General features: G+C 46.6%; 1 protein-coding gene across 2 annotated transcripts in view; it reads right to left on the bottom strand.

The window, feature by feature from the left end:
• LOC311231563 (ras and Rab interactor 2-like) overlaps positions 1–16,580 on the bottom strand; it is a 106,156-nt gene that overhangs the window by 6,575 nt on the left and 83,001 nt on the right. For both annotated transcript variants that reach the window (XM_084318186.1, XM_084318187.1), the window contains exon 11: positions 11,788–11,919. In XM_084318186.1, coding sequence (XP_084174312.1) covers positions 11,788–11,919 — 132 coding nt within the window. The remainder of the gene's footprint in view (positions 1–11,787; positions 11,920–16,580) is intronic.

Here is a 16,580-nt window from a genome sequence, read left to right as displayed (position 1 = left end):
GTGTTGTCTAATCGTCACCTTGAGAGTGAGAGAGCCCCAAACCCATTCTAGAGATTCCCACTTTTTACTGGGAGTGGGGCGTGGCCGTATTTGGTCCCAGACAATAAGAGTGGCTGTAATTGGTCACCGTGACGTTAAGCTTTTGCCCTATGCGTGTGTGTGTGTGTGTGCGCGCGGTGATTCCTGATGAGGAAATGAGAGAATTGATTTTTCAGCCCGCCTCTATAGCGTGCATAAGTACACATACTATCGATAATCTAGCGTTTATTTGAAAACGATTCATAAATAGGCCGGGCTGAATGCTAGAATATTCCAGTAAATGCCGTTTATCACGGAATCTATATATTTTCCTTGAAAACGAGGGCTTTTCAAAATGCTATAAAACGAAAATTAACCGATAAAAAAACAATCCGTTTCGACAATGTTGACTGCAAACAAGTCATTGATAAACGACAGGCAGATTAGACACATAGCCATAATTTAGGAGAGATTATGCGTTCACAACGCTATCATTGAAGTGGGTGCTGGCATTCAACAGGGTTTCCAATGTTAAATGGCTGGCAGTGGCACTCAAACTGTTAATATAGCCATCAATATCTTATGCCAAATTATTAGGGCCTATTACAATTTTTTTTATTAACAAGTCAAGAGTCCTCGTCTGCACCTTCTGAGTCCGAATGCAGTCAATGCTCGAGTCCTGAAAATCAGTCCAGGACTCGGACTTGAGTACTACAACACTGGCTCACACACATCCACACCTCCCAGGATTTCAGAGGCAGGGTTTCTGTTCCAGTGGCAAAAACAAGCACCTTTAGTGGACGTACATTACTTGGTAACCAAATAGAAATAATATAGGCATTATTTCCACCGGACATTATGACCGGAGAGATTTAAACATGTCGGACTTCAATAGATTTCTTTTAATTACCGGATAATGGAAACCCTGACCTACAGACACACACACCCTTGGGGAAATATCAGATAAAGCAGCAGAAAGAATGACTCTGATGGGAAAATATTTCTTACAGGGAGTCGACAACATCCTTATCCTAGGAACACTTTCCAACCTATTCAAATCAACCTTCCACAGGGATTTCCTACCAATGTCAAAGGGGTTTCCTATAGCAAAGTTTACCTTTCTCAAACTTAATTGAATACCAGCCTGGTAAGCTAAAACCGCAGAGCGACGGGACTGGGAGACCTCATTACTGACCAAGCAGTCGATATCAGTGATGGCTGTCAGAATGTAGAGCAATTTAACATGTATTTCAACAAAAAAAGAATACCACTTACGCATCTTTTTAAGTGTGAGAAAAGAATCAAATCGAACCAATCAAAGAAAAAATAATCCCCTTTGGTTTAAAGAATGCACATTTACATTTAGTGTTACTATTGATAAATCATTTGAAATGCCACTGGCTTAATATAACATTCTTAAACGCACAGGATCTATCTATATATATGTATTTTAAAGCCCCAATCCAAATCTTCTAACTATATACACACAGAGAATAAACTTATTGGAACATTCTTAACCCATATATTAGAAATGTGTTACTCGTCGTGTGTTTACAAACATTCCTTAGATAGACAAACAAATACACTATAGATACAGTATACAATTAAAAGCTCCTATTAACTGTTTTAAAGTGCCAAGTCAATCAAATGGAGAATGAAAATGAGTTAGCGTTAGTATTTTTTATTCTTAATAATTGGGCTACCTTTTTCTTTATTTCTGGATCACAGATTGGGCTTTTTTTAAGCACTCTCATGTCCCTTATATCAATCTCAAATGTCATCACAGTTACTGCTGGAATGTGCCTAACGTGGGACCAACACCATTGCCAAGATCCCAACTGATAGGAACCTATATTCCCAACCATTCAAATGCAGTTTGCTGCCTTCCGGTGGTACAAACAAAAGGGCTTCCTACTAGCACTGAGCATACCATCTTCTTGCCAAGTTATACAACGGGCTGAAACTCATTTTTGAACCTCACCTTTTCCTGTGCATGACCTCACCCAGAAACTATCCATCGCTGTAACTTGATTTAGAAATAAAATTACTCCTCCGCCAACCGTCTCTGTCTTCTGTCACTCACTTAAAGGGGAACTTCACTCCAAAAAAACGATGCTTATTTATTTTGCACATAATCTCACACACGTACCAAAAACTCTAAACAGTTTTACACACATTCATGTCGTTTGACAGTTATTAAGAGAAAAATTAAAACACTGTAAATTATGTCAATTAAAAAAAGATTGCAATATCTCGTCTTACAGGGACTGCTACTGTTCTGAAGGATCAGATTAAACCGAATATATATATTTATTTATATATATTTAATTGTATTTGTATATCCCCTGATATCCCTTGTATATTCCTTGTACAATATGCATTGAATATCCCTTCTAGTCTACTGAACATCCCATAATAGTCTCCATTCTACCATTGGACGAGACCTTGGTGCCAGGTCGCCATACCCCTCAGACCAGGTTCAATCGTACCGCTCAACATGTATGGACAAGTCCTAGTTCCGCGTAGGAATATGTCTACCGCACCACTAATGGTACTATTTGTTCATAGTGCGTATATATACTGCGCTATTAAAGTAGAGCTTTCTTTTAGTCCAGTTCCTTACCCTCCAACAGAGTGACAGACGCAAAAGCCTCCCCGCGAACCACGTGTGGGCAGTAAGGCCAATTCGGCCCAGTATCGGCATTGAGACATCGTGTATATTAATATTTGAATAGTCATATTTGGCACTATATCGTCGAGTTGGACGTATTCTATTAAGCTAATAATAGTCTATTCATATGTAGTGCCTCGTGCGGTAAGAGTTCTATAGTAATCAGCACCCCCATCGTTTCGGGCATCAGCTGGACGCTTATCCAGGGTGGTTGACCCCACGTGAAGCTGCACCCGAGGAGCTCCAGGCCAAAGAGCGAGTGGACCTGTATATTGGATTATTCTACCGACGACGGCTAGCCTTCCCCGGCTTGGATTATGCTTTGAGTACATTGATTATTCTATGGATAAAGGCCAACACTGCGGTGTGTTGGAAATACCCCCCCCGGAGAGGACGACAGGTGAGAAGACGCTCTACACGACGAGGTCGCCTCACGTCTCTCCATCGTGGACCGGAGGACGCCGGCCACAGAGAGTCCAACTGCTTTCATCTGTGGATCGAGGATCGCTGGGCACCGGGTCGCACGACTGTGGGCTCTCCCAGGATACCCTCGGCCAGACGGGATACAGCCAGACTCTACCCCCCCCCTCCAGCTGTCCTACAAGCAGTCGGAACCTTCCCCTAGTGTATCCAGCTATATAATCATTCAAGTATCATTGCTATTGTTCCCTAAATATTCCAGGTTGTATATTTGCTTCCTGCGCAATCAGAGATTGGACATTCGATATTGATCTACCTACGAATACTCATTTGCCATAAAAGTGCATACTATTTCAAATCATAAATGTAATTAAGTGATCGTTGTACATACCTTTTGCTATGTATTATTATTAAACGCAGACTTTCGACTTGGTACATTTGTGTTGGATCCGTTTCATCAGGTGGGAGTGTTTATCATAATTATTTATACCTAGTACTGGGTGGCCAGAGTCTAAAGTACAAGAGGTAGTGGTAGTAAGTATCATATCTAACCATACAGTCAGGGAATTGTACCCCTCAGTTACAATTGGTCCTTCGAGCCGGAGGGTAATCAGTGTAATATTAATATAGTGTTATTAATATTAAAATGGCCTATGATGAACACTCCACGAAACGATCCTCCTAACCAACAACGCCCGCGGCGCAAACGACAGCTCCCTCAGTACCTAGAGGCTTACGCTGTCAGTCAACAACCTAGTCTTCTACCAACAGTAAACGCGGTAAAACTAGAAAGTAAAATTATGTCTAACCCTAACGACCAGGCTACCCCGACCATAGAGGCCCCTATGGGTTCTAACGTAACTGACCCAGCTCACGGTGGGGACCAGGGGGAACCAGACATGACTTTACACCCCGCCAATACCGAAGAAGTAGTCCCCGACGAGTCCCGGGAGGAAGACAACACTACCGAGAGAGAACTCGGCACGGAAGAAGATGAGGAGAGCACCGTGGAGATAGAGCTCCAAGACTCCGCACGGAGTACCCCAAGGGACGGCTCCCCTATACAACCGTCTTCTCCCAGCGAGGCAGAGAGGACACTACAGCAGGCATTCCTCGTCAGCCTGAAAGCCTCTACTGAACGCGATAGACTCCAGGGTGAACGCGATCGATTGCAGATACAGCAACGGAGCGAAGAAGAGCACATACGCCTGGAAATAAGACGCATTCAGATGGAAGAGAATATGGCAAGAGACCGGGCCGACGCCCAGCGCGCCGCCACCGGTGCCCAGAGAGAATCGGATCTCACCAAGCGCGAAGCCGAGCGCGACAGAGCACAAGCGCAACTAATAGAACAGCTGATCAGAAGGACAACACCCCCTCCCTCCACCAGAGGCTCCAGGAACTCGTCTAGACATCACTCCAGGGCGGCATCCCCTAGCCGAGTAAGCGACCCTGAACTTGACCAACAGACGAGGTTTATACCCCCCGCAGACCCCCTTCCCCAACCGGTCCAAGCGAGACCCAGCCACCGGGAAGGAGCAGCATACACTGCGGAGAGGCTAAATCAGAGACTACAAGCCCTGGATGACCTAACGGAAGACGAAGAGGAAGAGGAGGAGAACCACGCCCGACGACAGCACAGTACTCTACCGGACCAGGAGGTCCAGTACAGCCCAGGCTATACCCCCGCGGAGCTGCGCTACAGACCCCCGACGCTATTCACGGGTGAGCACGACGCACGACCCGCACCGAGGAACAGCACCTGGACCAGCGGGCCATGGTACACAGCCGGTACCAGCCCACGCCAAGGAGCAGGAGGAGACTCGCCTAGGAGGCCTCTCCCCCAACGCTCGCCGATGTATCAACAATCCGCGTCATACATTGGCACACCTATGGTACCAGACTTCACCCAGGAGAACCGGGCCCAGTATACGGAGCTCCGCATGTGTCTGGAGACAATGTTGGTGGATGTCATTGATGAACGCCATAAATACGCGATACTACTGAAGCATTTAAAGGTACCCCGCGCGCACAACATAGCGCTCGCCTACGCCACTTCCACGACCCCATACACCGCAGCGCTGGTAGCGTTGGACCAAAGATATGGACGTATATGGGATTACGTGATCCAGGAGATCAGGCACATCGACCGCCTACCCCCAGCAACAGACAATCGAGCACTGGACGACCTGTCCATCAGAGTGCAGTCCCTAGTAGGGATGCTGGGAGCGCAGAGGGAAAAGGGTAGGCATGAACTATACGCCAACTCAAATGTAGAGAGGATCTTGGAGAAGCTACCGCCCGCCCGACAGGAGCGCTTTAGGCGGCAGAGAGACCACCGAGACCCTAATGGCCCCGAACCGAACCTCCTCGATCTAGCCGACTTCCTGGCGAGAGAAGTCAGCAGCTTACGGCTAGATACATTCGGACGGAGCACCCCTGGCTCCAGAGAAGGAACCAGGAGACTAAATGATGGAAGAAGATCGGTGACTGTCATGCACCAATCGGAGTCAGTGCCAAGCAGTAGGAGCCACAGTACCCCCTCAAGAAAGGAGAAGTGGAAGATAGTGTGCCCCTACTGTGAGAAAGAACACTGGCTGTCACAATGTGACTCATTCCCCAAGATGAATGCGGAGGAAGCGAGTCAATGGATAAAGTCCAACAGACGCTGTTTTCGCTGTGCGCGATCACACATGGCAGCCGAATGCCGTTTAAAGAAAAAGTGCAGTCGGTGCGATGGAGCCCATCTGGACATACTCCACGACAGTAACAGACGGCGGCCTCCACCCGCACCATCAAGCAGCAAAGCAAGCGTCATGTACATCGACCCCGCCAGCAGCAGCGGAGCCAGAGTGCTCTTAAAGGTAGTCCGTGTGACATTGAGCTACCAGAATAAAGTCATGGACACTTACGCCGTCCTTGATGACGGGTCAGAGAAGACCCTTCTGCTCGCGTCCGCTGCGGCCCAGCTAGGGCTGCGGGGGAGCGAAAACCAAATGACAATTCGGACAATAAGAAGAGATTTGAAAACGATAAAGGGCGAGAATGTCTCATTCTCTATCGCAGCAAGCGGCCAGCCCGAGCGACGGTACAGGATTACAGACGCTTTCACCAGCCAAGAAATAGGACTCTCGCGGTACACATACCCCGTAGCCAAGCTGATGGAGAAATATGTACATCTACGCAAGCTACCGATCCCACTCATAGACGGTGCTACCCCGACACTGTTGATAGGCTCCGACCATGCAGACCTCATTGTCCCGATAGACCGGGTTCATACCGGACCCAGAGGCTGTCCTGCAGCAGTCGAGACCCGCCTAGGATGGACTCTCCAAGGCCCACTCGCCAAATCTCTCAACCGAACCACAGCCACTAGCTGTCTCCACTCCCGAGTCACAGAGGGAGACACCGCACTCCTGCAGCATGTAGAGAGGCTATGGACCTTAGAACAAATGCCCTTTAAGAACGAAAAGAAAGACATTCGCTCTAAAGACGACATCTACGCCATTAACCTCCTCGAGACGGGAACAAAGAGAGTCCCAGTCAGCGGCGTGTTGAGATACGCCACGCCACTCCTGCGGCGGGAAGGGATGCCTACCTTTCACGCAAAGAAAGACGCCACAGAGCGGTACCTACTAAACACAGAGCGGCGCTTAGCCAAGGACCCCGCCCAAGAAAGTGTATACCGCGCTGAGATTGAGAAGCTCATCACAGTGGGACATGTCACAAAGATTGACATTAAAGAGGCCGACCAGACGACTGAATCGTGGTACGTGCCCCACCACAAGGTTCATCACAACGGCAAAGACCGCATCGTGTTTAACTGCAGCTACCAGATCGGATCCCAAAATCTGAATAAAGAGCTATTGCCCGGTCCTACACTCGGCCCCTCCCTACTAGGCGTACTACTCCGCTTCCGCCAGGACAAGGTGGCTATCAGCGGGGATATCAAAGGGATGTTCCTGCAGGTGAGATTAGTAGAGGAGGACAAGCCCCTGTTGCGGTTCCTATGGAGAGAGAGGCCAGGAGATGAGCACCCAGCCATCTACCAATGGGAAGTCCTCCCTTTCGGAACTACATGCAGCCCATGCTGTGCTACATTTGCACTACAGAGACATGTCGCAGAGGACCCAGCAGCGGACGAAGAGGTCCGACACAGTGTGAAGAACAGCTTCTACGTAGATAACTGTCTACAAAGCGTTTCGACCCAGGAAGAAGCCGAGGCTCTCCTACTTAAACTCCGCGCCTCTCTGATCAAAGGCGGCTTTGATCTCAGGCAGTGGGCCAGCAGCGATCCGCACGTACTGCGCAGCCTCTCCTCCGAGGACAAGGCAGCGAGCAGCGAGACCTGGATGGCCACAATCCCAGGAGAAGCCCAAGAGATGACACTAGGACTAGTGTGGCGCTTCAAAACAGATTCGCTCCACTATAGACACAAACCCCTGACCACGGAGCAGGGAAGGTCGACGGCAATACCGACCACCAGACGGAGTGTGTACAGAACACTCGCCCGACAATATGACCCGTTAGGATGTATACTACCGTACACCACCAGGGCAAAGATGATTGTACGAGCATTGTGGGACAAGGACCAGGGCTGGGACGACCCCATTCCCGCACACCTTGCATCCACCTGGAGAGAGTGGGAGATGGAACTCCACTCACTCCCAGGCGTTAATATACGCCGAAGCTACTTCCCACCCACGGTGAGGCCAGAGACATGTAAAATGGATTTACACGTCTTCAGTGACGCCTCCGAGGTCGCCTACGGATCAGTAGCCTACTTGCGGGCCCAAGAAGAGGGGGGAGAGATCTACACAGCATTCATCCTCGCCCGCTCGAGAATAGCCCCACGCAAGCAACAGTCTATCCCACGTCTAGAGCTCTGCGCAGCCCTCGCAGGAGCGCATCTAGCCACGCTCATCCAACGTGAGCTCACCATTCCGGTGCATAGAACAATCCTGTGGTCAGATTCCACGACAGTACTCGCCTGGATCAAATCGGATTCATGCAAATACAAAGTCTTCGTGGGAGTCAGAGTCACTGAGATTCAAGAGTTAACCGGAGAGTTAACCGGAGAAGCAAACTGGCGCTATGTTGATACAAAACACAACCCAGCTGACGTCATCACCCGGGGAATGTCCCTAGATGACTTAACCCGTCATAACATCTACAGTGACGGACCAGCATTCCTCAAGCTCCCGGAAGGAGATTGGCCCACGCCCACCCCGAGGGAAGCAAGTGACGAGGAGGCTGAGAATAAGAAACCCATGTTCTGTGGATTGAGCACTGTTGTCTCCGCAGACCCCAACATAGACGATTGCATTACCATAGAGAGTGCGCAGCAACGGACATTCCTGCGGCACCACCCAGAGATTAAGTCCCCCGCTGATATGTCAGCAGCTGACTACGGGGAAGCAGAACTGCTTCTACTGCAACGAGCCCAGAGAGACTCGTTCCCCGATGAACTAGACTGTCTACAGGGAGGAAAGCCCATCCCATCAGACAGCAGATTGATTCATCTGGCCCCCGAGAGTGACACGCATACCCTCATCAGAGTGGGTGGTCGCCTGCGGAGAGCCCCCAATTTACCGGATGACATTAAGTACCCGATCGTATTGAACAGCCGACACAAGGTCACAGAGCTGATTATAAAGAAATACGACGAGGATGTACACCACGCAGGAGCAGAGAGAGTCTTCGCGGAAATCAGACGTCGTTACTGGATACTTCAAGGAAGAGAGGCGGTGCGACGCTTCCAGCGAACCTGTCTAGACTGCCGAAAGTGGCGCGCGCAGCCCAGCATACCACGGATGGCTGACCTACCTCCATGTCGCCTCCGACTCGGCGACAAGCCATTCCACTCAACAGGCATGGACTGTTTTGGCCCGCTGCACATAAAGAAAGGAAGAGGCACCGAGAAGCGGTGGGGTATTGTATTCAAATGCATGACCACCAGAGCGATACATATCGAGCTCCTTCCGACCATGAGCGCAGACTCATTCCTTATGGCCTTCCGAAGATTCACATCACGGAAAGGAAAACCGTCTACATTATTGTCCGATCACGGGACAAACTTCAAAGGCGGAGAAAGAGAGCTGAGGGAGAGCTTCCAAGCTATGGGCCCAGAACTTAAGACCCACCTCGCTCCAGCCCAGATTGACTTCCAATTCAACCCCCCAAACGCACCCCACTTCGGTGGAACTTGGGAACGAGAAGTACGTTCTATAAAGACAGCCCTGTACGCAGTACTTGGGGCCCAGACTGTGGCGGAAGAAGTCCTAATGACAGTCCTCACGGAGATTGAGGGAGTATTGAACTCAAAGCCCCTCGGTTACGTCTCCAGTGATGTAGCAGATGTCGACCCAGTCACCCCCAACACCCTCCTGATGGGGCGGCTAGATCACGCGTTACCCCAGACAATGTACCGGCCTGAAGAAGCGAACGGCCGACGAATGTGGAGGTACAGCCAAGTATTAGCCGACAAGTTTTGGAGCAGTTTCCTACTGCACTACCTACCGTCTCTACAGACCCGCCAGAAGTGGGTAAAAGAGAGAGACAATTTGACGGAAGGAACAGTCGTCATGATTATTGACCAGTCACTACCCAGAGCTATGTGGCCGGCTGGCCGCGTAAGCAAAGTGATCACCGGTGCCGATGGCAAGGTCCGAGCAGCTGAAGTACTCGTCCAGGGGCGCATTTACACCCGTCCTGTGGCGAGGCTCATAGAACTGCCCCGACTCCCAGACACAATCGATGATGACCATGACCCTATGACTTTGTGAGTTGACTGACCCTTACAGCGAACCCTTGAGTGGTAGACAGTGCGGTTAATCTGTCTCTGCTTAACTAATTGGGTTGGGACCAATTAGGGGGCGGCTGTTCTGAAGGATCAGATTAAACCGAATATATATATTTATTTATATATATTTAATTGTATTTGTATATCCCCTGATATCCCTTGTATATTCCTTGTACAATATGCATTGAATATCCCTTCTAGTCTACTGAACATCCCATAATAGTCTCCATTCTACCATTGGACGAGACCTTGGTGCCAGGTCGCCATACCCCTCAGACCAGGTTCAATCGTACCGCTCAACATGTATGGACAAGTCCTAGTTCCGCGTAGGAATATGTCTACCGCACCACTAATGGTACTATTTGTTCATAGGGCGTATATACTGCGCTATTAAAGTAGAGCTTTCTTTTAGTCCAGTTCCTTACCCTCCAACAGAGTGACAGACGCAAAAGCCTCCCCGCGAACCACGTGTGGGCAGTAAGGCCAATTCGGCCCAGTATCGGCATTGAGACATCGTGTATATTAATATTTGAATAGTCATATTTGGCACTATATCGTCGAGTTGGACGTATTCTATTAAGCTAATAATAGTCTATTCATATGTAGTGCCTCGTGCGGTAAGAGTTCTATAGTAATCAGCACCCCCATCGTTTCGGGCATCAGCTGGACGCTTATCCAGGGTGGTTGACCCCACGTGAAGCTGCACCCGAGGAGCTCCAGGCCAAAGAGCGAGTGGACCTGTATATTGGATTATTCTACCGACGACGGCTAGCCTTCCCCGGCTTGGATTATGCTTTGAGTACTTTGATTATTCTATGGATAAAGGCCAACACTGCGGTGTGTTGGAAATACCCCCCCCGGAGAGGACGACAGGTGAGAAGACGCTCTACACGACGAGGTCGCCTCACGTCTCTCCATCGTGGACCGGAGGACGCCGGCCACAGAGAGTCCAACTGCTTTCATCTGTGGATCGAGGATCGCTGGGCACCGGGTCGCACGACTGTGGGCTCTCCCAGGATACCCTCGGCCAGACGGGATACAGCCAGACTCTACCCCCCCCCTCCAGCTGTCCTACAAGCAGTCGGAACCTTCCCCTAGTGTATCCAGCTATATAATCATTCAAGTATCATTGCTATTGTTCCCTAAATATTCCAGGTTGTATATTTGCTTCCTGCGCAATCAGAGATTGGACATTCGATATTGATCTACCTACGAATACTCATTTGCCATAAAAGTGCATACTATTTCAAATCATAAATGTAATTAAGTGATCGTTGTACATACCTTTTGCTATGTATTATTATTAAACGCAGACTTTCGACTTGGTACATTTGTGTTGGATCCGTTTCATCAGGTGGGAGTGTTTATCATAATTATTTATACCTAGTACTGGGTGGCCAGAGTCTAAAGTACAAGAGGTAGTGGTAGTAAGTATCATATCTAACCATACAGTCAGGGAATTGTACCCCTCAGTTACAGCTACCTTGTGATTTTATTGAGCTGTAATTACCGGTAACACAACAAAGTGTTTATGTGTTAACACCGGAGTACAGACCCAGACAATTTGTGGAAACCATGAGTGACTCATAACATAACACAACATTTTTATGCCTATTCTTATGTCTGCACTTTATACATTGCACTACTTTTATTGTCTTTTATACCCATTCTTATGTCTGCACTTTATACATTGCACTACTTTTATTGTCTTTTATACCTATTCTTATGTCTGCACTTTATGCATTGCTTTTAGTCTGTCAACTGTATGCAAATTGTATGCCTATGTTAATTGTATGCTATTTGCTGTGAAGCACTTTGAGCTGCAATCCATGTATGAAAGGTGCTATATAAATAAAGTTATTATAACATAACATACCCTCCCCATGCAGTAGAGCGGGGTCCAGAAGCTCCATCATGTACTGGATCTCTGTGTCCAGCTGAGGCATGTCGCACTGGGCCAACACGTAGGTCAGCATGGGCAGGAAGTCGTCAGCACCATACATCCTCCCTGGAGAACAGAGACACAGCGGTGAGATCAGAGACTGGGAGGAGCCAAGACGCGGAACTCCCTGGTTACGTCCGTCACCAGCTCTGGGAAAATAAGCAGACATTGGGGGACTCTACGAAATGAATGGAGTGAGATTTTAAATTGCTTATACCAGTAAAAGTAGAGGACGCTTATTTGATTGAGCAACTGATTCATCATGTTTAGGGTCTTAGAAACATATTGACATTTTAAGCTCAGAATGTCATTCAGCTGATCCTTTTAAAAAGGGATTTTTGTTGTATTTTGGGTGCATACTGATGATGTATTTAATAGTTTTTGACGTTTTACAAACGCAGTGGGTAAGATAGGCTAACGATTTGGCTAGTTTCTACATAAAATTGTGATTTTCCTTTTTTGGACAATATTGAAATTGACATTCCTGATATTTAAGCAGTTGATTGCCACTGCACATGTCAGTTTCGCTAATGTGGTGTTCAGAGAGAGAGAGAGAGAGAGAGAGAGAGAGAGAGAAGTCACGTGCACTGCAAGCAGAGGCGTAGATTTAGGGGGGGGGGGGTTGCAAAAAATATAGCTAATATGAAAGACAACCCCCTCACCAAAAGGTCAAAAAATAAGAGGGTAAACATTTTTATATATCCTTCTTACCTGTAACTATATATTAACCAACAGTTTCAGACACCCCTACAGGACCATACCATCTCAACCTTGCAGACGTGCCTCTCATAAAAGTACACCAGAATGCATGAAATAAAGTGTTTGAAGAGGGGCAGCTGGGTAGCGCAGTGGACTAAGCGCTCGCCTACCACCGCAGAGACTCTGGGATTGAATCCAGCTGTCAGCGGTACCTCCGGCTTGGTCAGTCGTCCCTACTAACACAATTGGCAGTGTCAGCGGGTGAGAAGCCGCTGGGGTATGTATCCTGGTCGTTGTAAACAGCTACTCCTACTGGTCGGTCGGGGCGCCTGTTCAGCAGGGAAAGGATCTGGCAGAGATAGTGTGATCCTCCCACGCGTTACACTCCCCCGGTGAGAGTCCTCGCTGTCAGGTGAAAAGAAGCGGCTGGCTGACTCCACATGTATCGGAGGAAGACATGCGGTAGTCTTCTCCCTCCCCAGGCGACAGTAGGGGGCAAAAGCGTGCAATGACCAGGAAGGGAATTGGCATAACGACTAAATTGGGATGGGAGAAAAATACGGAAAAGGGGGGAGTGTTTGAAGTTTCCTGGGGGAGGATCCCCAGACCCCTCCCCCCCCCCCCACTTAAAGTGTCCAAAAAATAAAGTGTTGAAACCAAACCTACGCCCCTTGCATGCAAGCACACAATACATTTACATGCATTCATGTATAGTCACATATTTGACACAGGACAGTTGCATTTACAGATGTACAACTGAATATTTTAATTGTAACGCGCCTTGGGTATGTGTAAGACGCTATATAAATTCAAGCCATTATTATTATTATTATTATAGAGCTATAACACAATTGAAAAGGCCTTTAGCTCTGAATAGGTGTTGGAATGAGAACATGAGCCTGCATAGTATAGGTCTGAACAGAGATCTAATACAGTCGTTCTAATTGATGATAGAAATCATTACTGTAAATTAAGAAACCAGGTTATTAAAATTAAAAAAGTAATAGAACCTATTATCAGCAGAAAATCTCAGAAAGCAGTAAGGACAGTAAAAAACTGAATGAAATCATAGGTAAAAAATATGCCCTGGCTTCGTTTGTTGAATCAGATGGTGGTATTTGTCTGACAAAGCCTCTTCACATTGCTGATTATTTTAATGACTATTTTGTAAACAAGGTGTCCAAGCTTAGGCAGGGAATGGACAATATTATCAATAACAACTCTGAGGTGTTGATAAAAGAACACATTATGGTGGATATTGTGACTGGTAGAGAGCGCAATAGCCTATCCACAGTCTCTAAATCCACTGGCACTGACCACCTGGATAACAAATTGTTGAGAATGGCTGCATCTCATATCTCTGCACCAATCTGTCACATTTTGAATAGGTGTTTAATCAGTGACATGTGTCCTTTGTTATGGAAGAAGGGAAAGATAATTCCACTTCCTAAAGATGCTAAATTACCTTTTGGAGGTCCCAACAGTATAGGCCTATTAGCATTTTACCTGTTCTCAGTAAATTACTGGAAAAGATTGTGTCTGAGCAAGTCCAGGCCTACTTTTCAGCTAATGACGTAACAACTGTACACCAACATGCATACAGGGCCGGTCATTCGACACAAATGTCTGATAGTTGGCTTTCAGCTATCGACAGTTCAATGCTGGTGGGTGCTATTATGTTAGACTTCAGTTTGATGTGATCGATCACAATCTTTTAATACAAAAACTCATCTGCTATGTTTTAATAACACAGCAATTTTATTTTTCAGGAGTTATTTGTCCTCGAGGTCTCAGAGGGTCTATTTTAATGGTGCTTTGTCAGGCAGTAGAGGGTTAGACTGCGGTGTCCCACAGGGGAGTTGCCTGGGGCCCCTCTTATTCTTTTTAATATGGCTTTTTCTATTCATCAGGCTAGTCTGAATTTATATGCTAATGATTCAACCCTTTATTATGCTGCAGCTACAGACTCTGAGTTTAATCAGGTTTTGGCTGGTGAATTGAACATTTTATATGACTGGATAAAAACAAATAAGCTTGTGCTTAACACTTTGATTGCCTAAGGTTAAATTCATGATATACCATCCGTTGCCAGCTCTATTTAACATGGAGAAGTTCCCCTTCTTTGCAGGGCTATAACTTTTAAAATTCTATTGCTAGATTGCCATTATTAGGGCCCATTCAAGGTCCTATATGTTTGTTCATGGTGTAGCAACGTTAAACTTTTTCATTCACATATTCATACTAAAATATGGTCTAAAGTATAAGTATGTTTTCATCTCTTTCTGCAGCTTTCTCCAGAACGTGATTTATAGCCCCAAATGCATTATATTGATGATGAAATACAGTTTGGTAGGAATCTGTGCGAGATCAAAAATTTCAATTGGACGTACTTCTAGAATTTACTACACGTCATCTGATGTTGACCGGATGGGCGAGGGGGCGTTTATAATTCCGTGGGCAACGTTATACCATTCATCTAATGTGGGTCATATGTTCATCATAGCAGTTAGTAAAGAACACGTTAGAATATAACGCTAAAACTCACCCCAGTCTCCTCGGGCCGTTGGGCGATCAGCGTGGAACAGAATTTTTTCCATTATGGGATGTCGAAATACCCGATCTATTTCCAGGTTGTATAATAGTATATACGTCCAAATCATGTTGTTTTTTCGAGTTATTTCCAACGATCGATGTTCACTGTGTGAAGACTGAGTCTCTCTAACATTAGCGAGTGCCCGGACCACATATGGAGTGAGTCCTGCCGGGTTAAAGGTTGACATCCGGTTTTTCGATCTGCCCATCGGCCACCAGATGGCGCTCTTGAACCGCTAGAGGATTGAGAGGAGATCAGAACTGTGTGTCAAGGCTGCAGAGGGGAAATATGATTCCGATCACAGATTTTTGAAATATTGATATCAAAGACGAGTTCCGGCGTCCTCAGCAACTTGAGCATGGCGGGGAATGACGAGCGTTTTCGGCAGTTAAAGTGTTAACATTTCTAAAACTGTTTGTATGCTTTTTGGGACCAATCAAAGATTGGCACGTAATCCTACATTGGTTCTACAAATTGCAGGTCAACCTACAGCAGGTTGAAAAAACTAAGCTTCTAGGCCTTTGGCTTGATAGTTCTTTATCATGGTCTGATCACATCAACAAAACTGTTTTTAAAATGGGTAGAGCTGTTGCTACTGCCAGGAAATGTGCACCATTCCTTCCATTTGCATTGTTTAATCAAATTGTTTGTGCTTTAGTTGGATTGCCACTTGGATTACTGTTCTGTAGTGTGGGCTTCTGCTTCAAAACAGTTGCTAAATAGGTTACAAGTGGTACAAAATAAGGCAGCAAGACTCATTCTTGGTTGCTCATATAGGACTAGTGTTGTTCAAATGCATGAACGTCTTAGTTGGCGGAGTGTTGAGAAGACTTTCTGCCAACTTATTAATTTGTTTTCAGAAAGTCATCACAACCCACAGACAGTCCTAAATATATCTCAGATAAAATAATAATAATATTTAGATATCATTTTGTGTGTTAATGTTGTTGTGTTTCCTCGGTTGGTACGTCTTGCTATGTTTTAATTGTATTATGTTTTAATTGTACTGTATATGTTTTAATGTTGTCTCGGACCCCAGGAAGACTATTGACGTCTTGGCATCAGCTAATGGGGATCCTTTGCTAATAAACACTGTTACTTAACATGTGTGTGAGAGTGCAGGTGCACTAAGACCGACCCGCGGTCTCGGAAAAATTCAATCTTCTTTATCACATAACCCCTTTCCACCATTTCATCGAAACAAATACACACTTAAAGGAGCAGATACACGTTGGTTTTGAGCAGAAATATTTTCAAATCATTAAACCGAACTTGACAACACCCTTCCCAATCAGAACGCATCTGAACGCATCAGGATGCCTCCAAAGCCACGCCTCGCTAGGTAGCTAGCAGGTAGCTACGTGTGAGCAGCAGGCATCTATGTGTTAGCAGCAGGTAGCTAAGTGTTAGCAGCAGGTAGCTAGCAGGCAGCTAC

This window comes from Notolepis coatsorum (genome assembly GCF_963971535.1).
Source record: "Notolepis coatsorum genome assembly, chromosome: 7".
NCBI lineage: Eukaryota > Metazoa > Chordata > Actinopteri > Aulopiformes > Paralepididae > Notolepis > Notolepis coatsorum.
Note: the sequence above shows the minus strand (reverse complement) of the source record. Positions and strands in the feature narration are given on the sequence as shown.